Source organism: Microtus pennsylvanicus, chromosome 17, assembly GCF_037038515.1.
Source record: "Microtus pennsylvanicus isolate mMicPen1 chromosome 17, mMicPen1.hap1, whole genome shotgun sequence".
Taxonomy (NCBI): domain Eukaryota; kingdom Metazoa; phylum Chordata; class Mammalia; order Rodentia; family Cricetidae; genus Microtus; species Microtus pennsylvanicus.
This window is the reverse complement of record NC_134595.1, coordinates 40,912,115-40,932,438: the sequence shown is the minus strand read 5'-3', so window position 1 is coordinate 40,932,438 and position 20,324 is coordinate 40,912,115. Positions and strand designations below refer to the sequence as shown.

The 20,324-nt window shown below is 47.4% G+C and overlaps 1 protein-coding gene across 2 annotated transcripts in view; it reads left to right on the top strand.

Moving 5' to 3' along the window:
• The first annotated feature begins 5,005 nt into the window (after positions 1 to 5,005).
• Pax3 (paired box 3) overlaps positions 5,006 to 20,324 on the top strand; it is a 95,057-nt gene continuing 79,738 nt past the window's right edge. The window contains exons 1-4 of one of the 2 annotated variants that reach the window (XM_075951269.1): positions 5,006 to 5,441; positions 6,577 to 6,812; positions 8,044 to 8,170; positions 9,304 to 9,438. In XM_075951269.1, the coding sequence (XP_075807384.1) occupies positions 5,357 to 5,441; positions 6,577 to 6,812; positions 8,044 to 8,170; positions 9,304 to 9,438 (583 nt within the window). In that variant the 5' untranslated portion in view covers positions 5,006 to 5,356. Of the gene's footprint in view, positions 5,442 to 6,576; positions 6,813 to 8,040; positions 8,171 to 9,303; positions 9,439 to 20,324 lie in introns of both variants that reach the window. The other variant, XM_075951268.1, reaches the window with a different exon arrangement.

Sequence of the window (20,324 nt, the reverse complement as noted above, 5' to 3'; positions counted from 1 at the left end):
CACCTTATTTTTCTTATTTTTCCTTCTATCCACCCTCTTCACTATAGAAAGTCTTAGGATCCTGAAAACAGCAGCCTCTCCCTGCTTAGCCAAGTTGCCTACTCCGTGCACTGAGCGCACTTTCCCACTGAGTCTCTTCCAGGCAGGTGCACAAGGCAACTTCCGGTTGTCCACCCCTGGCTCCAGGCTGGCTCCCCGCAGGGCTTTGGGAATCTTGTCTCCTCCACCTGTTGAGATTTCTCTGCTCAGCGCGCTGCTGTGTCTCCTGATCCACTCCTGCCTTTAAAGTCCCCAGTCGCAGAGCTGGGGGCACACTCGAGGCCCGTGGTCTCCAGCTGCTGCCACGACTCCCAGGTAACTAGCGTCCAGGCTCGGTGAGGGACACCCTGCAATTGAACACTGGCTTTCTCCCTTTTCGTTCCTATTAATTAACTGACCCTCCTCCCTCCGATAGAAATCATCACAAAAATCTCCTGGAAGTCGAAGGGCTCGGATCCAGAGGAGTGGTGTCACCTACTGCTCTGACGCCTGCACCGGGATGACTCAGAAACAGGTCTGCACTCATTCCAGGGACAGGCCTGTCACCTCGCCAGCCACATCACCACTGCCTTGCTGCTCCACCATTTTGTCAGCCCCCAGAGCAGGATTCACAGTCTCCCTGGAACAGGAGCTCCTGGGGAAGGTGGGGGGGGGGGTCATTTGTCTACCTTTTTGTTCTAGTCAGCAGTCCGTAGAAAGTTTGTAGACCTTGCTTCTCTGACTCACTCCTCTTAAGCACTGTTGGGGCGCCCGGGACTCAGCTTCTCTGCCTGCCTCTGCACAAAGGCAGCCCAGACTGCTCCCGGTACCAGTCAGTCAGTCCTCAGGCTAAGGAAAGCCCTTTCGCTTTAGCCCCTAACCACAGATACACTAGAGTCAGATCTATGAGCACAGGCAGTCACGAAATTGGCTCTTTTAGAGATCAAGTCCTCCTCCTCCTCCTCCTCCTCCTCCTCCTCCTCCTCCTCCTCCTCCTCCTCCTCCTCCTTAGTTTACTCCCATCAACGCGTGCAGAGGATTAATATATTATTATTGTTATTATTACTATTATTACTGTTACTGTTATTATTATTATCGTCATCATATTTTGTAAGACTCCTCCGGCTGTGGCAGATGATCATCAGTGTTTATTTAAAAATAAATCTTGCAAATGAACTTCTGTAAGACTACAGAGACAGTTTCTGCCTATTCTATTTTGTTTTTAAAAGATTTCTCTTTGTCTCTTTTCCTTTCCTTTTTCCTTTTCCTTTACCCTTTCTTTTCCACAAACCATATGTTCTTTATTGCGAACCCGCTCGCAGCTCCCCAAGGACCCCTCTGCTACAGGGGCATGACAAGGACAAACCCGCTGTGGCTCACCCAGACATTTCAAGATCCGCATCTTGTTCCTAAATCCGAGCTCACTCTGCCTGATTTTTTTTTTTAATGAAGAGAAGAGCGGCGCCGACGCTTTTGACAAGCGACTGTGGAGCTGAGGTGCAAAATGACCGTCATCGATGCTGTGGTGGGCGTGCTGCTCCACGGGTTTAACCCACACATTCACCAGTAGGACACTAACACTGTTGGTTGGGAAGCTCACGACCTGGAATCTAGAGTTTCATTAGACTTCTTTTTGTAGAACTGAAGATTCTTACGCAGTTGTCCCACTGTATCCTGCCGCCCAGTGGCGCAGTCAAGCAACCTCTACCTCCCACCCCCGTGGGCTGCCGGTCCCTGTCTCAGCGTCTCTCCCACCAGCCCCAACAGAGACCTGGGGGCCTTCACCACCACTATACTTCCCTCCCTCTTAACATTATTTTGCATTAATTATAATTCTGGGTTGAGACTTCAGTAAGGAGGTCATCTCCGAGGGTCCTGGAGAAGCCCATGCACGAACCGCCCCCGCCCCAAGTGAAGAGGATACATAGAGAAATGTCCCAGCAGAAGCCACTTCAGGCCTTTGCGATGTAGAGTTCCAGATCCATATCCACTTGGGAACTAAGAACTAAGCACAGTTCGCTCAGGCTTGGATTGTCAGTTTTATCTACAATACCCGAAAGACCTCTAAAGTGTGTGGGTGTGAGGGGTGGATACAGGAGTCAACCGCAATGTTCTCTTCTTCAATCCCCATTTGTCACGTGGGCTAGATAATACTATTTTTGTCCTTCAAGACTCAAATTTCATTTTACAAATATGTGAACGTCAGGAATGGGTGCCAGGGTTATTCACGGGATGGTTGCAGGCACTTCTCTGGACACGTTTGAGGTTCGCCCTGGGCCCCCCCCCCCGAGGAGGAGTGCTGCTGTCCGAACCTGGGTTCTCCAATTAGTGGCCGTACTGTGGCTAGATTGAACACCTTGTCTTGGTAGCCCAGTGGCTCCTAGCTGGGACAAGCCCTATGGGTGGAGACTCCCCCGTGCAGGCTGTTGGGATAGGGTGGTTTCAGCTTCCAGACACATTTGGTGAAAAAGGAAGACCCCAACAAATTTTCTTCCGGAAACCAGGGCTTGTCAGACCTGGCAGTAACCTGTTGTGTGCTTCTTCCAAGTTGGCTTTGCCTGATTTGGTTTGGCACTGGGTGCCGCTCTCAGGAGACCCACAGCCTTGGCCTTCGCCAAGGGGTTTTAGAAATGGCCCATCTGCTTAATCCACTCAGTGCCCTCAGGACCCTGGGGACTTCTGCGCAGACATGAGTTGGCCTTTGGTGGCATGTGGACTGGAGAGCGCTGGGCAGGGGAGGGAAAGAGCACAGTCCTTGACTCTACCCTTACCCCATCTCCTCTGCCTGGACATTTTCCTAGCAGGTGGCAACCTATGAATGTACTATTGAACTGGCACCCAGGAGCTGTTCAACTGGCAATACCTCGGTGGAAGTGTCCCAGAGGACTTTCTTAACCCAGAAAGGAATCTGCATCCACCCATTACAAAGAGGTCACCATTGCTGGCTCTTCAGCAGGGACAGTCCTCTGGAGAACTGGAGATACATCCCTGAAGTCTTGAATTAAAGGCTCGGCCCCAGTGGGGCTCTAACCCTCAAAAATGGACCCCTTTTCACTGAATATACTTAGTTTACCCTCTTGAAGTTCACCTTGGGTCCTTCGTCTGCCCATGGATTAAAGTTGACCTTACAAAGTGGGAAAACCCAGCTATGCTCAGCTATGGGGAGACAAAAAACTTGGGAAAGTCTGGCTCCTCGGTTGCTCTGGATGTGCCAAGGTTTAGAAAACAAATACCCAGACTTTGAAGGACCCCGACTCTGAAAAGAGAAGTGAGAAAGTTTTGTCTCTTGACAACTTGAATCATTTAATATAAAACTTGGTTAAGCAGAACTCCAGGCAAAGAGCTTTTCGGCTTTCCACTGGGAACTCAAATGCTCCTCCCTCAAGTGTGGGTGGGTGGGGGTGGGGTGTCCAGACATTTTCTGGAGTCCCCAGAGGCCTGTCTCGCCTGCTCCCAGGGTCAAGGAAGCCTTTTGACTTCAGGGGGAGCACAGAACTACCCAGCTTTTCCCACTGGGAGTGAACTCTTAAAGGGCCAGCTCCTGGACATTGAACAGTTACCCGCACCCTCCCCACCACCAATCTTGCCTCTTGAGTTTGCCTTAATTAGGGCCGGGCAAGTGGGATTGGGGGCCTGAGTTCACGTCAAAACTGTCAAAGGAGATGCGGGTAGAGGGACGTAGAGAGGGGTGGAGGACTCAGGGGCAGGAAAAATTCAAATATCATAAAAGGAAAAAGGGGAACTTGAAGCCCAGAAGTCATTGTTTCCTTTATTTCAAAGGGAAAAAAACCTGCCCGATTCTCATCCTTTTGATTGATTAAGGCCCTGAATACCTCTCGGCCCCAGAGTGACAGTCCCTGAATAGACTTGAGGGAATAAAGAGCGGTGCAGAACGCGGGGCTGGCACTCGGGGGTGTAAAGGAGGCGAGTTCGCTGGCACTTACCAAGTTATAAATAAAAGGCTATGCACAATGGTACCTTCTCTAAGGACAGACAGTCTTTACAACACTCCTGGCGTCATATCCTGCTGGGGACACTTCAGCTCCTAGCCAAGACTTTGCTCCTTTTATTTTTCCAGCAGTTTAGTCTGAATGCCATAATAAATTCCTGAGAACAAACGCTGCAGCCGGGCAAAAACCTCAACATATAGATGTATGAGCATCAGGGATCGATCTGTATGTGTGATTTAGAGTCCCCGACTTCCCAGAAGGACTTTTAAACCGGGGGGTGGGGTGTGGGTGGGGTGGGATAAGAGTTGAATCCCCCGTCCCAGTTTGCAACTTGTAGTTCGGAGGCCTAGTCATGGCTGTCTATGTCTAAGGCTACTCCACCTATCAGTCCCAGACTAAGGAAGACAAAAGGACCTTCTGGGCACATCCAGGACTCTTCCCGAGAGGAGCCACTCTTGGAGGCTCCCATAGCGAGCCCTGGCCCTGGGCAGACCAGAGAAAGGAACACTAAACACATCCGGGACTCCTTAAGCCTCCCCCCCCCCCCCCGCTCCTACCCCCATGTTAGTAACAACGAAGAGAAATCCACAGGTGAAAAGTAGAGACAGTCAGAGAGAATAGGAGACAGATAAGAGCAAGCCTCTCCGAGAGAGACACAGAAAGACTTAACAGACAGGAATGGAAAACCAAAGAGATCAGAGGGACAAACACGTGGAGTGACTGACAGACACAGCGAGCCCTTCTCCAGCCTCAGCCGCTCTCATCACCCAGGCTGCCTCTTTCAATTTCAACCTGTCTACCCTTTGCTCTCAGGGAAAGGGGCACAGAGCTGGTCCCACTCCGGGTCGGTGGAGGCCTGGGCACCGTCAGGGATGGGAAGAGAAAGTAGCCTCTGTCGCCCAATCAGCGCGAGTCTTCGCCACCCGGGACGGTCTCCTCATCGGCCAATCGCAGCTCAGGGCTCCTGACCAAGCTTTGGGCGAAAGAACTAATAAATGCTCCCTAGTCCGGATCCGTGCACTCGGTGTCAAGACGGGAGGAGACTCGGGCCGTGCTCCCGCCTCGTCACCACCCTCCCGCCCCCATCTTCGTGGCGCCTTGAGCACCCTTGCCAGTGGCCCCAGTTGAGGGGCCTATCTGCCAGACTCGCACCAAACTTGTCCGCCTTGGGATTAGGATCTTTCATTCTAGGGACTCCTCTAGAGCGGGTGGACTAGGAGCTAGCAGCCCCCCTTCCCCGCGCCCCGCCTCCCTCTCCTCTCGAGTCTTCTTTTTGGGGAGGAGCTCTCTGCGATCTGGAGAGTTCCCGAGGGTCATCCGCCTCGTCGCGCTCGCTTTTCCGTCTCGCCTTCACCTGGATATAATTTGCGAGTGAAGCTGCCCCCAGGATGACCACGCTGGCCGGCGCTGTGCCCAGGATGATGCGGCCCGGCCCGGGGCAGAATTACCCACGCAGCGGCTTCCCGCTGGAAGGTACGTTAGGGCCTCAGCCCATCCGGATCCCGGGGCCTGGGATTGGCTGCCGCACCCCATTCCAGGTTTCCCGGGCCTTTAGTCGTGCGTTCCGGGGAGCCTCTTCCTCTTTACTTCCCATCCTAAGAAGCAATAGTGGGGAGGGGTTCTCGTGGAGGGGAGAGAAGCCCCATTTCACTTTCTGGGGGCACAGACAGCTTCACACTCTCTACAAACCTTCGGAACTTGCCTGACCTATTCCCGCCTGCTCCACTTGGCTCTGTTGTTTTGGAGTTGCTGCGGTGAGGAAGGTGGACAAGCTTCGCAGCAGCGGAAACAAATTCTCAGTCTGTTCGCCCAAAGTTGCTAGGAAAGTGTCCCGACTGCGTCCACTTTTGAAAAATTCCTGCTAGTTCGGCAAGAATTTTCCTGCTGTCATAATAGGAAGTTTTATTATTGATTAGTTAAATTCCATTCAACTCGAGAGGCATCTCGAAGTTTCCTAACATGTTTAGAAATGCCTTTTGGTTTGCTTGGGGAGGCAGACATTACTGCAAACCCGAACCCTACCAAACAATTTGGGCCGTAAAAACACAGCCCTTAGACCTCGGTCCAGAGTAGACAGTAGAGCAGTAACCTCGGCTGTGGTGGCCACAGCCAGGCTCACCGCCGGTTTCATTTCTGAGGCGTAACAGGTGATACATGCTATCACCTGTGTTTCCTTTCTGCAACTTTGCCTACTACTCCCTGGTTCAGAAACACTAAAGGCTGTCTGCTTGTCTGCTTGCTCCAAACCCGGCCGGATTCTGTGGCAGTTATTGCAAGACAGTCTAGGCACCAGCCCTGGTTCTTTCTCCGACTTGCACTACCCCCTTTCTCTCAAAAAAGAGAAAATACAGTTTCTTCTGCAGGAAGTTATCTTGCGGCAATTACTCAATTTCCGAAAGATTATATGCCCCTGCAGTGCGTAATTATTTAAACAATCATAACCGTAAGGGTCCCGGACTGGGAGTCCAAAGCTTCGTAGCTGGTGTTTGAGTGACATAGGAGGGCTGCCCGGAACGAAGCAGAGTTAGATTCTTTCGTCTTTCTGCTGCTTTCTTTCTATTCTAAAATGACTTGAGCCTGGGCTCTGTCTTTTGCATTCTCTTTCCAGTGTCCACCCCCCTTGGCCAGGGACGGGTCAACCAGCTCGGAGGAGTATTTATCAACGGCAGGCCTCTGCCCAACCACATCCGCCACAAGATCGTGGAGATGGCCCACCATGGCATTCGGCCTTGCGTCATCTCTCGCCAGCTGCGCGTATCCCACGGTTGTGTCTCTAAGATCCTGTGCAGGTACCAGGAGACAGGCTCCATCCGTCCTGGTGCCATTGGAGGCAGCAAGCCCAAGGTGAGTCTGGGGCCTAGTTTCGTGGAGGCAGGGTGCATGGTCCAGAGGGTGGGGAGGTCTAGCTCGGAGTTAGGGACTTTCCAAGAGAGGTATACCTCACATCTAGGAAGAAGTGTTTTTGTGTGTGTAGAACTCGGTTGTTATGGCTGCTGGTGGTCCTTGAACACTGGAGAAAGGCTAGCATTTTTAGCAAAGGAAGGTAACATTAGTTTTTGATGCCTAAGAACCTTGAAAACCTTATCAAATTATTTCGATAAACACCTAAAGCAAGCCCACCCATTGTTGATTTTCCCCAACAGTCTTCCCAGCCCCCTCTTATGGCAGCATCCTAGAACGAAGCTAAGCATTCCAATTTGGTTCTTGAACAGTTTCTTTCCCAGCTTTGGACCGCACCCCCCTCAACCTCCAGTCGAATTGTTTTCAAGAAGCCAGAACTATTAGTTTTCTTTATAATAAGCCTCTTTCTTGACTCCATTTTTGAAAGGTAGTTTTGTGAGATCCTTAAATTATGTTATTTTTTTTAAATAAGCAATAAAGTCCTGCAGGCTAGAGAGTGGGAGGAGATAATATGGGGTGCTGCCTTCTCTTTGGGTTATGCAGAGAAGCCAGTATGATTTTCTGGTTGTCAGAGGTGGGGGTTAAAAATCAAGCGGACACTGAAGACTCCCTAACACAGTTCCTCTCTCGCCCCGTTTTCTCACTTAACCTGAGAATCTAAGGAGACAGTTTTATTTGAGTGGGTGAAAGAGTCATTCTTTCAAGTTATCTATGTTTGTTTAATTAAAAGCAACAACAATAACACAACCTAGATACATGGCCTTTGAAATCTCATCTTACTCCTTCCATGGCTCAGCTCTGACCTCTTCGGAACTGACATAATTTGATTTTTCTGTGGCTCTTTTCAGCATTCTCCTTTTAGTTTCGTTTTTGTGTGGATTCCCTGCAGTTTCTGGTGATCAGAATGTACAGCCCTTACGTCCAAACTTACTTTTTTTTTCTTAATTTAATCTGGTTGCTCTAGCGTCTTTGGGCAGGTGGAGGGTCTCCAGGCTGCCCCAATGGGATAATTTTCTGTCTGCTTCTATCTAAACTGAATTAAAGTCATTTGGCTAAGCAGAGGGACACTCCCAGAGACTACATGAAGGGGCATTCAAAAGACCCTGAGGTGGGGCACCCCATCGGGCTCACAATACTGGGTACCAACGCACCACCCGCCTATCTCTTAAAGCAGGTGACAACGCCTGACGTGGAGAAGAAAATTGAGGAATACAAAAGAGAAAACCCGGGCATGTTCAGCTGGGAAATTCGAGACAAATTACTCAAGGACGCTGTCTGTGATCGGAACACTGTACCCTCAGGTACTGGGTCCATTAACTTTTCCCGGAGGCGCGACCGTCAGTCTCGTACTCCAATGGGACACACCAGCCATAAAAATCGCCCCAGTTATCTCTCGTGGCTATTAAGAGACTGCCCTGAAATATTTACAAGCCAGACATTCTTGATGTTTTATGGAGCATTGGGTGAACTGCTGGTCCCCAGGGTGGCGGCTTGGGGGACGACCTGATGTTTCCCCGCAAACGGATTTCTACTAAGGAGGCTGGGGCGGAAATGCAGAAACGCGGCGCACAGGCCAAATGATTATTAGTACTGATGTTCCCTTCTAAAGAGAAACCAATGTTTTGGTAACCTCCACTGAAGGAAGATCCAAGCCGCACCGGTAGAGAGTTGGCTGGGGCAGTAAAGGGGGTGAAAATTCGTTCAGACGCGATTTCCCCAGGAGTTCCAGAGTCGGTCCAGCATCCTGGCAGCTTGGGAGAGGTGGGGGATGTGGGAGGGGGCGGAGAAGGGCCAGCGCTGGCCCTCCGCGCGGGAAGAGTTTGTTTTTAATTAAAAGGAAACTCCCTTCTTCCCTCTGTGAGAACGATATATTTCAGAGCATGGATTTGTTTACCAGACTGGAATCTGGAAAAAATAAATCGTAGAGAGTGCGTTTTCTTTTGATTTTTACAATAGGGAAATATTCTGCAGTTGAAATGTAAACCCTTTCTATCCTGAAAACAAGTTGATCTGCAGGCGGCAGGCCCTCCCAGGTTCTTCTTACCAGGACTGTGGGACCCAGTGTGGGGAGGGTCACGGTGAAGGATGAGCTAGTGGAAGGGTCCTCTTAGGGTGTTCAGAGGCAAGTAGCCAACCTCTTCTCGGAGATGGACAGAGGTAACATTTCTAGGTTCTAAATTGGAGGTGCTTCGAGATTTCTAGTTTCCAGTTCCAATCTAAGCAATTAAAACTTCACGGAAGTGTGAGGGTTTTTTTTTTTTTAAGACCGGAGAGAATGGAAAAGGACTCGGATGCCACCAGAGGCAGGACACAGCAATGATGGTCCCTGCCCAGGAGGGGTTGAGTGCCTGGGCTGGGCCTTTGAGGTCTCTCCTTAGGGACCGTTCCCTAAGTTTCTCAAATTTGTACGCTCCCCTCCTCCTCTTATTCCCAGTGAGTTCCATCAGCCGGATCCTGAGGAGTAAATTTGGAAAAGGAGAAGAGGAGGAGGTGGATCTAGACAGGAAGGAAGCAGAAGAAAGCGAGAAAAAGACTAAGCACAGCATCGACGGCATCCTGAGTGAGCGAGGTAAGGGGCCCCACTGGGCCGTGCGCACCGACTAGCAAGCGCTGGTTCTAAGACTTGTGGGTCTGCGCAACCGCAAACCGGCCCTGGCTCTTCTCAGAGCCCTCCTCCTGCCTCGGTCACAGCTACTGCTCTTGGGAAGGACATTTACGTGAAAGACCAGCAAGGTACTTGGTATTAAACAAATATCTTCTCTATTCTAATTTTATTTTCCTGGAGTTCGAATCCGGGACCTCATGCATACTCAGCACGTGCCACCTCCAGTAATACTAACGCTAAGCTATTGTGAGTTTTACTCTCCACCATTTCTAGCTCCTTGGAGTCGAGAAGTCGGAAGTGTGTTGCAGGTGGACGCTTTCTAGATGGAAACTAAGCTTCTCTGAAAATAACTTATATGGGCTGATAATGCGGGGGGGGGGGGTTGTTAATTAAGTCTTCGGAGCTTGAAGTAGATTTTACACTCTGGAAAATACTGTGGTGTGGGTGAGAATGAATGAGACTATGACTCTTCTGGGCAGTGGGAGCCTAAAGATGCCCCACCCTTGCTGCCTCGGACACGTGTGTGACATGCATGTGTGTACATAAACCGGCTACGTTTCAATTCTTTTCAGTAGGATGAGGGATATATAACCTGTATGTGCTTGACAACCGACGGTGCCCAAGTCATAGCACTGTAGGGATCTGGGTCAAAGGGATCTGTGTTCTTGAGCCCCTGGTGTCACCCTCTGTCCCCCAGGGGAATAGACCACCCACTCCATGTTGGCTGTGGCCTGTCAGCACCAAAAAGAAAAATCTCCCACCGGGGCATCGAGAATTACAGGCTGTTTCACTATTACCTGCTTGGAGTCATTCAAAAATAAAGGTTTACAGAAAGGAAGAACCGTTTTCTACCAGGGCTTTATGGGATGAACTGGAAGATGGCTCTAGCAGACAGATTGCTGTTGGGACACGTGCTGGCTTTCCAGGAAAGCTGCCTTCAAACCAATACAAAAGGCACCCTCGATATTTAGAGTTAGATGTTAGCAACCAAGTGCCTGACTTCTAGTATGTGGATGTTTTTAGGGCACACATATAATCAAGAAAAGGCACCCAGAATGGAAGGAAGTTGAGCAGGGAGATGGGCAGGCGGTTACTTCTGTGTTTACAGCAGGGGCTTCTCTGAAATCTGTGTAAGCCTGGACAAATGTATTTCTTGTCCCCTCTGGTTTTTATTCCAGCCCTAGCTGCAGTCTAGAGGTACTAGGGTGTAAGAAGGAAGACGGCTGAGGACCCAGACTTCTCCCAGACCCAATGGGCTCCTTTAGCAGAGGCTAGAAGAGAGGCTCTACTTTAGCGTAGCAGCGATGGGAGAGGCCTTGCCAGGATCCATGGCTTTGCTACTTGTTGATCCGAGCTCGAAGTGGCAGCCAGGCAGAGCAGCCGCTCCCTCACAGCCGCAACAACCGAGGCCCAGGAGACAAAACGTCCCAAATGAGCTGGTCAAACATTTGTACAACTTTTCCAGCGTTTACAAAGAAGGCCTTCTCTACACAATCTACACTTGGAGATGAACTTGGGAGACAAAGCCTGGAGAGTCCATTGAAACTCACACTTTAGCTTGGCCCAGACAAAGCTCCAGCTCCGAGCAGCTTGGTGTGAACAAAGGAAGGCAGCCTTTTTATAATTCAAGGAGAAAAGAAGAGAAAACAGCCCCACAAAGGGCCCAGAATAGACATTATGGGCTTGCAATGAGGGATGAATTATTCAATGAGCCCCAGTAGCTGCTGAGCCAGGAAGTTTTATGGACTCTCCAGCGTGGAAAAAGTGGCCATTTCACCTACAAAATGTTTCGAGTCTTTTGGGTCGCCTCACTGGGCCGGCTGCCATTCAAGGGCAATTGCTACCATTTTTAAAAATCAGAGTGTTCCCCCAGTGGGGGCTGTGTCCTTGAAATACACACACACACACACACACACACACACACACACACACACACACACACACCTCAGAGGCTGAAGTCTAATTTAATTTGGGGTTGTCAAGGAAGGCGTAGCCTGGGTCCCTTCAGTGCCTCCAGCTTCCTTTCCGGATGAACCCTGCAGGGCAAGGGGGCCCAGAAAGAGGAGAGAGGGAGATGCAGTTTGAAGTCTAGAAACCTCAAATATTCCGCTCTGTTGTTTGGCCATCAAAAGTCTCAGGCGGTCCCACTTGTAAAATAGAATGGATGTTGAGAAAAAGCTCTCTGAGTCCTGGCAAAGGGGAGGGAAAAGCTGGCGGAGGAGGGACTTTCGGGAGTCCCCACCACTGCTGTGTGCTCTTGCCAGATGGGCCTGGTACCTGCTACTGAGTCTGACTTTCCTGGACACAAATTTGGCTTGGGGTCTGCTTGACAGACGCTTGGATGCGGGGAGAAAGGGACCCAGACAGAGGTCAGAGCCACCCCACCCCCAAGATCTTGTCCTTTTTCCTAAACGGTCCCTTTTGTCTTGTCCAATTTTTCTTCTTCCTTGTCCAATCCAAGAGTTGTTCACCAAATACAGCGGGTGCGTCCAGCTCTGGGCTCCAAGGGAACCCTAGGCTCTCTGCACTCCTGCTGAGACCATCCTTCCTGCTCCAACACACTGGTGAAAGAAGAGCAACGAACGGCCAGAGACCTTCCACCCTGTCCCTGGCCAGCAGTGCGGACGGAGCAGGCGCAGCCGGACCTGCGGAGTCCTAACTCAGGCACCCCGGGCTGCGGCAGCTCAATGGGCGCCTCTGTTCCTCCCCCGGCGCAGCAGAGCGGGCCCGCGGGCGCCGCCACAATAGCCAGGGCCCCCGCTGCTGCGCCCTGCGCCAAAGCGCCGCGCCGCCCCTCCCCGCGCTCCGGCCGGCCCGCAGCTTAGCTCGCCGGGCTGCAGCCGACTCAATTGCCTCCTTTATGTCCCACTCACTTTCATCTAGACACAGCCCGCCTCCCCCTTCTTCTCCTCTTTTTTTTCCCTCCCTAGCCTGAGGCTCACATTAGTGAAATTTCTGCAACCTCCCCCAATTTTTTTTCTTATTTTAAAGAAAGCCCTTAACACAAAAGCGGTGACTAATCGATAGAAAGTGCTCCTTCATCATCCTCTCCTTCTCCACCTCCTCCCCTCCTTCTTTTCCTCCTCCCTCTGCCTCTTCCTCCTCTTCCTCCTCCTCTCAACCCCCTCCCTTTCTCTCAGCAGGGTGACGCTTTTCCTGTTTGTGAGTTTTGGGCAACATTTTTGCTTTGTGCCGTAATGGAATTACCGGACAGACGGGGACTGTAGATGGACACGCGACGGAAAGACTTTCCGCTTAAATATTTAGATGTAACGTTACAATTACGGACTTGTTGCCGCGTCTTTGAAGTGGCCGTGCGGGAGCGCAAGGCGAAAGAGGCCAGATTGCCAAATTGATGTTTTGATTGGGACTGGAGACACACTTTCACCGGACTCCCCACCCCCCCCCCCCTTTAAAAATAAAATTTCAAATAAGCGTGGGAGGTTTGCAACAATTGCAGGGATGAAACTGAGAGAATTCGGACACAGGATCGCTGAGAGCCTGTATTCTCTTCACATTTCTTCAATTTGCGGAGAAAAAGGCGCTTTTTTTTATTTTCAGAAAATGCAAGTGTTTTCCCCGGCCCTTTTTGTGTATAAGCTCATGCTCTTTTCTAAAATTAATGACAAATGACGTCAGATTAAAAATGTGTGTCTATAAAGATCAAAAAAAGGGGGGGCGATAAAGTTCTTGGGATATTTCGTTTGCAGTGGATGGTTTGGAAAACTCTTTCGAATGGAGGGGTCCCGCTGTGAAGAGGAAAGGCATTTGCTTCTTCCGTGTCGGTGAGAAAGGGAATTGCTGGTGTCGGCTTGATGTGGTGTGGAGGCACAGGCTGAGCCGTCCCACATATTAAAATAACGGGGTGTAGGATCACAGATTTCTGGACCCAGATCTTTTATTACTGGTCGCTTCCTGACTGTTTTCAAGTCCACTCGCCAGGACAGGAGTCTGCCTTCAATCGTATTTGGACTTGGAGATTAATTTTAAAGTTTTGCAATTCTACTCAAGCAAAGTGTCGCATTTAAAGGAAAAAAATGGCTATGACAGTGGGCTACCACACTGCAGTAACATTCTCTAGACAGGACAATGAAGAGGTTGGGGAGGGGGTTTCTGTCCCTTGGCACTTTCTTTTTCCTCTTGTTTGACTGGGGTAACTGCTGTATGCTTACTCTGTAGCTTTATTGAAAACATGCAGATTTTCTAATTAATGCTTGAAATCATATGTTTATTTTGGGGTTTGATGTGATTGTTGATAGCACCGGAACAGGAGGTAGGGGCTTCCAGTGTGTAATAATTACTGAAGGGTCATTTAAGAGTCCCGAGGGCTGAGTCATAAAACCCACCCAGGCGGTGATGCGGAACCAGAAAGTGTGCCTCGGTTCAGGCAAGTGGAATATACAGAAATCAATCAAGTGAACAGGACCGTTGCACCAAACCCGCGTGGTTTCCAGATCCATGAATATTCTGAGGACCAAAAAAAAATTGTTCCTAATCGTGAGATTAAACGTTTAAGTTATGCAGAAATAAGTGGGCAGCAGAATGAGTTGCTCAGTGATGAGTTGCCTGGCCTGGGACCCAGAAAGTTGCAGTTCAGTGGGACCCTATGACAGGTAACTTATTCATTCGCTCCAGTAAATGAAGATTAAGGAACTATTAAGAACAAGAACCGACCACATAACTCGCTAGCCACTAAATGGCAATTAAGCAGTCAGCTTGGTGCCTTATCTCATTGGCTGCTCTCGGGGTGTTTTACAACCAGGAATTAAAATCTGAAAGGAGCGTTTTCTGCAGCTCTGGCCAAATATTGATTAAGTAGCCGGTTGTTGATACCATTGTCATCCATTAAAAGGCCAGGAGCTCAGCCCCTCGGTGGCCACCTACTTTTGTGAGGGCTTCGTAAGCACACAGATCAATGCAGGATCATTTCAATTTATCTGTCTTGGAAAAAAAAATCCTCCTTTTCCTCTGAAATCTCTAAGGAGGAACTGACCAAATTCCCCTTCAAGGAATAGGAACTGAAACCAGTTCCGTGTCGTCATCTCAGAGAGAAGGCTCATGGGGTGTTTTTTCAATTATCCTGTGGCGAGTTTATGTTCAAAACTGAGGCTGAGATAGTGATTTTTATCAAGTTGGTTCTCTCTTTGGGCTGGGGCAGAGGAGGGCTGAGGGCGGGGGGGGGGTGGAGGCTGGGGGTGCAACTGTCTGTTATGGCAAATTTTCTAAATCTGAATTTGTCACTATAATTGCCTCCCAGGCTGGAATGTTATGTGGAAAAGATATCAGATTTTTATGTCAAATTAGACGGAGAATAAATTACACAGAAGACTGTGCGGTAGAGTGGCCACATCTCTCTATAGGTGGCATTTCCATAATTTGGTGTTTGTTTTTAAATCCCTGTAATAGAGGAGTAGATATGTGTTTGTGTGCACAATGTGTGCCATGAGGGTTTGTTTACAAACTGGTCATCAGGAATTAAGTTGGCCCTGGTGTATTGTAAAGGTGTGTTATCCTGCAAACGGTCCTAGAGTCCTCAGAGTTGGAGGCAGCAGTGCAGATCTTAGTCCGTTCCCACATGGTGACTGCTGGAGAAAACACCTGAATCCCATCATGGCTTCTGTAGTTGTTGATTTTTAGGTCAACTATTAGATTTTTGTTTGTTTAAGAATTTGCTATATTTGTATTGGTTTTTCCTTTCTTTATGACGGTAAAAAAAATCTTTCAAGGGTTCCTCTGGAAATAGAGCATTTCTGTGCTTAATTTCCAAATTCCAGCAAATTACTCTGAGGTTCCCCCCTTTGTGCCAGAGTCAGGCTTGGGATAGTTCCCTGTACACCATATATGTGCCGCTGTATGGAACTTTGCGAGCGCCCTGGCAGTGTGCATTTTGATTCTAAATAATGATTTTATAAGGGTTTATATTTTTTATTATTTACTTTTTCTTTTTCATTCTTAAACAAGAATTAAGTCATTGCTGGTTGTATTTTCCTTATAAGTATTTCTAAAAATTTCATGCAATAATCCCTTATATTAACTCATAATTAATGAGCTCATTGATGATTCATCTATGTTCAAATACCTACTAATATAACATAGCGCTAATAAATCATTGCAATATAGTATGACTGCCCAAAATAGATTAGGCTCTAAGTTAGAGTCTGCTTGCATGTGTGAATATGCCTTAACTGGGTCAGGTACAGCATTATTTTATCCTTTCTTGCATATTTTACGTATACATATATTTTTATACACATACAGAGTTAAAGCAGCTTTCTGCTCTTGAATGTGTGCTCAAACATTGCCAGGGAGACAGTAGATTCCAGTTCCAAGTTGGGCCAGATTTTCGTCCCAAGGCCAGTTTCCTAAGCTAAGAATGATAGCCTCTGTCTGGGGAGTTGTGGCCTCAAAGGAGGAGCTCTCCTACATTCTGCTTCATTTAAAATCCTGCAGCAAAATTCAAAATGCCGCAAACTTTGCGATTTGTCACATGAAGAGAGAGAAAGCGAAAGGGAACTTGGACTTTGCCGTTCTCCCTGTAAATGAACACCAAGCTGAAAGTGGTGTTGTTCTATGGCTTTCCCATGTCCTACAGTAGTGCTTCTCAACCTTCCTAACGCTACGACCCTTTCGGGTAGCTCTTTATAAGGTGATGGCCCCCAACCACAAAATTATTTTTGTCACTACTTCATAATTTTTGCTGCTGTTATGAATTATAATGTAAACATCTGATATGCACGATACCTGATATGGGACCCCTGTGAAAAGGTTGTTCCACCCCGAAAGGGTCATGACCCACAGGTTGAGGGCCACTGCATTAGGAAGTTGCCCTTGGTGAAGGGAGACATGAAAATGGGGCTGAAGACAATCACACAGGTTTATGAATTCTTCCCTTCGATTTCCTGCTTTCCTATTGTTCCCGGTAAAAAAGGAATAGATCGCTATGTAAATGGCCACTTCTCTTTTGACAGAAGAAGAAATTGTATTTGCGATAAGGAGCATCTGTGCAAAATTTAGAATTTGATTTGTTACACTTTTCTCCCAAAAGGGAAAATGCTGAGAAGGCAAATTAGTTTACAGGGCAAATAGCAAAATAGTTTTCCAGCGTTTACAGTTCTGATGTAAGTAAAGCAAAAGAAAGGAACACACATTCCCTTCGGGACAAAGCGACTTGATGTAAGTCATCTGAAGTTTTATGTCCTCCATCTATGCACTGACAAACGGCCTTTTCTGCAGCAGCTAGAAATCATGACAGTCAAAAACCAAACTACTCTCTGTCTATGTCCTTAGACATATTCGGTAGTTTACTGGCTAAAGTTTCCTGTGGACTTTTAGCGGTCTAGTTTTGTTGGGTCTGTACTAGCATGTTAACACCAATTCTCAATTCTTGGGGCCAATTCTTCTTGTTCTGGATCCAATCCAACAGATTCCATTCAGAAATAGTTGATTAAAATGCTTCACAATGAGCAAGGGAACCCCTTCAGCACTGACCAACAAGGTGGAGGGAGGGGGCTTGCAACTGTATCTTCAGCATGCACCACTCATAATATCATAGTAAAAATTAAAAAGTATAAATTTGTGGAAACTTAAATGTAGATATTTAAAAAATAAAATCAAGAAGTATGGCTCTAGAAAGAGCTGCAACATTAAATCTGCTTGGTCTTATACCATTAGATAGACACCACAAGCAAATTAGGGTAGAATAGCTAAGTAAAGAAAGTTAATTACTTTTCATTTTGTATCAGAACATAGAATTGACTTCGTTTATTTTTGTTATTATAGTGAACGTTGATGCAGTCACACACTAGCATTTTAGTAGAAAGTCAGCATTTTTCTCTTATGATTTTTTTTTATAAGACATAGATATATCATACCCCTCTTATTTCTTAGTGTAAAGTTCTGGAATAAACACGCAGCTTGCTTGTTTAATTCCTCTGATGCTAGGCACAGAACCCAGGGATCAACATGCCAGACATGCATTCTCTTATTCGGGGCATCTCCCTGGAGTCTCAAACACGTATCCTAGAATTTAATATTTAAGTGTATTGTTATCATTAAGAAAAATTGTGTCCAAAGGGCAAGTGTGTTTGTCTCTCTCAATTTTCATAGCTGAGCTTAATTTGAACTAAAGAAAATTAATTGGTGTCATTTATTTTATTGTAAAGAAAGTGGAAGCGTGGACTGGACAGCTTCCTGGTTGAAGGTTGTTGGGGCATTGAGTGTGTTTGTCCTGTCTGCTTTAATACTTTCCTACACGTTTTTGTGCTCCAAAAGAACACAGTGCCCAAAGTAAAAGTAGCCCGTGCTTACCTTCCCCATGAGGCTCTGAAACGGGGACCAAGCACACTGTTCAGGTGTGAACTCCATTTTTGGCACTTTAAGATGAAGTAGGTAAATACTAGTTTCCAGGGTTCCTGTGAGACTAACATGAGAAGCTGCTTGTGTGTAAATTATATCCATCCTAGCAAAACTCACAGTCCTGGTGGAGTAGGGGGCACAAACTCTGAGCATGCTGAGAAAGTGACCAGCCTACAGACTAGCAGATGGGCTCTGCCCAAGGGCAGATAAAAGCTTAATTCAGGGCTTAGCAGCAACAATGAAGACCAAACACACACACACACACACACACACACACACACACACACACACACACGCTGCACTCCACATCCCTCGTGTCAGAAATGTGCGTTCACAAGCCGTTATTTCATAGACCAACTTGACTGATTTCATGGGTAAGAAAAATGATAAAATTCTCAAACGTTCACCAAATGTCAAAGGATGTGTCTTCACTCCTTTCCTTCCCAGGCTCTTGGTTTTCTCTGCTAGATGAACTTGCTGTTTGCATACTTTTGTTTGTTTGTTTGTTTAGTTTGCCGGTCAATGATGAGCACACTACTTGGTGAAAACTGATCTCAAACTTTGGATCCAGCAACTCTGGAACTGTTTGGTGGAGTTCTCACCATTTCTCAGTATGCCCCTTCTTCAGCCCACCCATCCTTAAATATCCTTGCAGTTCTGCACGTGGGATTACATGCATTCTCCGTCCTTTGTGGTGTGCAGGATTCTTCTTAAGACTGCAGCTTAGACGTGTTGAGGAAACCTAAAGTAGCCATCCTGAGCGGGGCGGATAAATTACAATGACCTTTTAATTTGATTTCCTTCTATTCAACCCCACCTCACCCAAAAGTGGTGGTGAGGCTGTGTGTGTGCCCTTGGGTGTCCTGTTTTATCATCAAGCGCTGTGAATGAAGCAAGTACTTGCTCCCGAGGCCCTGGGGACACAGAACTCCTGATCCTGTCTCTGGCTTGAGCCGCTTGCCAGTGCAGGCCCTGGCTGCAGGGACGCTTGTTTTCTTATCCCCACATGCGCAGATCTGACCTGTCTCAGAGATAGGTCAAGCTGGGGCATGGCTGGTTTATGCAGCTGTTAAGGCTTAGGCAGCACAGCAGGCAGTCTCTGCTCCTTGGCTGCCAGGCCCCAGTAAACTGATAAAAACTTATTGGAGAGCATGCCACTTTCCTTCTGGATGCCCCCAGCCCCCTGAAGGCTTTCAGATGTGAAGGGACTTCTAGATTCTCAGTTCCGTGGTCAGACTGAGGATCACATGCTCAACAAGTCAACCCTTCAAATGACATAGACTCCCAGTTAATTGTAGTTTTTGAATTTTTCTTTTATTTCAGATTTGGGGTGGATAAAACACTTGATTTGCACAAAAGTGAAAAGCTATGATTAGAAGCGGGGTAACAGGTTTTACCCCTGTATTCTAGTTATCAATCAGTACCTTGTTTTTTTTAGGAAACTATACACAAACATGCAATTAACTCCTATGCCCCCAGCCTATCTCTCATGTGTGTAGGTATGTGTACAATCTTTTCACCTCTTGTAGACATGGTAATCTTCTATATCAGCTTTTCCGTTCCTCGTTTGTTTTTTTCATTTTAAACTCTCCATTATGTCCCAGCAATCCCTCTTTGCCAGAGAAGGCTTTTTCAACCCTGTTCGTGTAGCCACGTCGTATTCTGCTATACTGGCAGAGGGTGGTTTATTTTACGTTTAGAATGTTTCTAATGTAACAGCACCATTTGGCACAGATGTGAGTTTATTTATAAAATAAAGGGGATGGCATTTGTGATTTTTGAGAGCTTTGCTGGAATTTGGGTTCTGCATGGAGAGCAAATGGTGGAGGAGCTGAGCAATTGAAAGGCGGGGCCCTGTTTGCCTTGTGGTGGGGGGGGACCCTGTGGCACGCAGACAGGCCGCTTTCCTCTATCACAGTCTGTGAGGGGGAGCTTTGAAATCACTGCTAAGAGTTGTTCCATTAACAGTGACTGCCTTCTAGAATCTTCTCCAATGTTCTATTCTTTCTCCAAGTGGAACATCTTCTAACTCTAAGCCAATTTTTTTCCCATCTAGTTACTGGTTCCTCTTAAAATTTCTTTTTTGGTTTAATTTTTATTTAATTTCATGCCTATTCAAAACAGTCTCCTGCTGTAAAAGTAAGCAAAAAAAATAAAAGCTTTTTTGCTTACTTTTATTTTGTGCTTGCGATATTATGGGTAGTTTGTATAATTTAGAAGCAACTTATTCTAACCATTAAGCTATAAAAGAGATATTATCTTCCAAGTACCCCAAGGTGGGTTCGAACTAGTAAGTCATAGAATATCCTGTTGTATTCTGACTCTGAGCCATGCTGATGTGGGGTTTCTGTGTCCGGTAATGACTGACTTGTAACGCTGCACATTTTAAGGGAGTTTGTATTCATTCCCTTCTACTGCACAAAAGACTGGTTATATTTTTCCACATACCTTACCTCTTGCTACACATTTTGGCCTATTTCCCCTTAAATCTGATG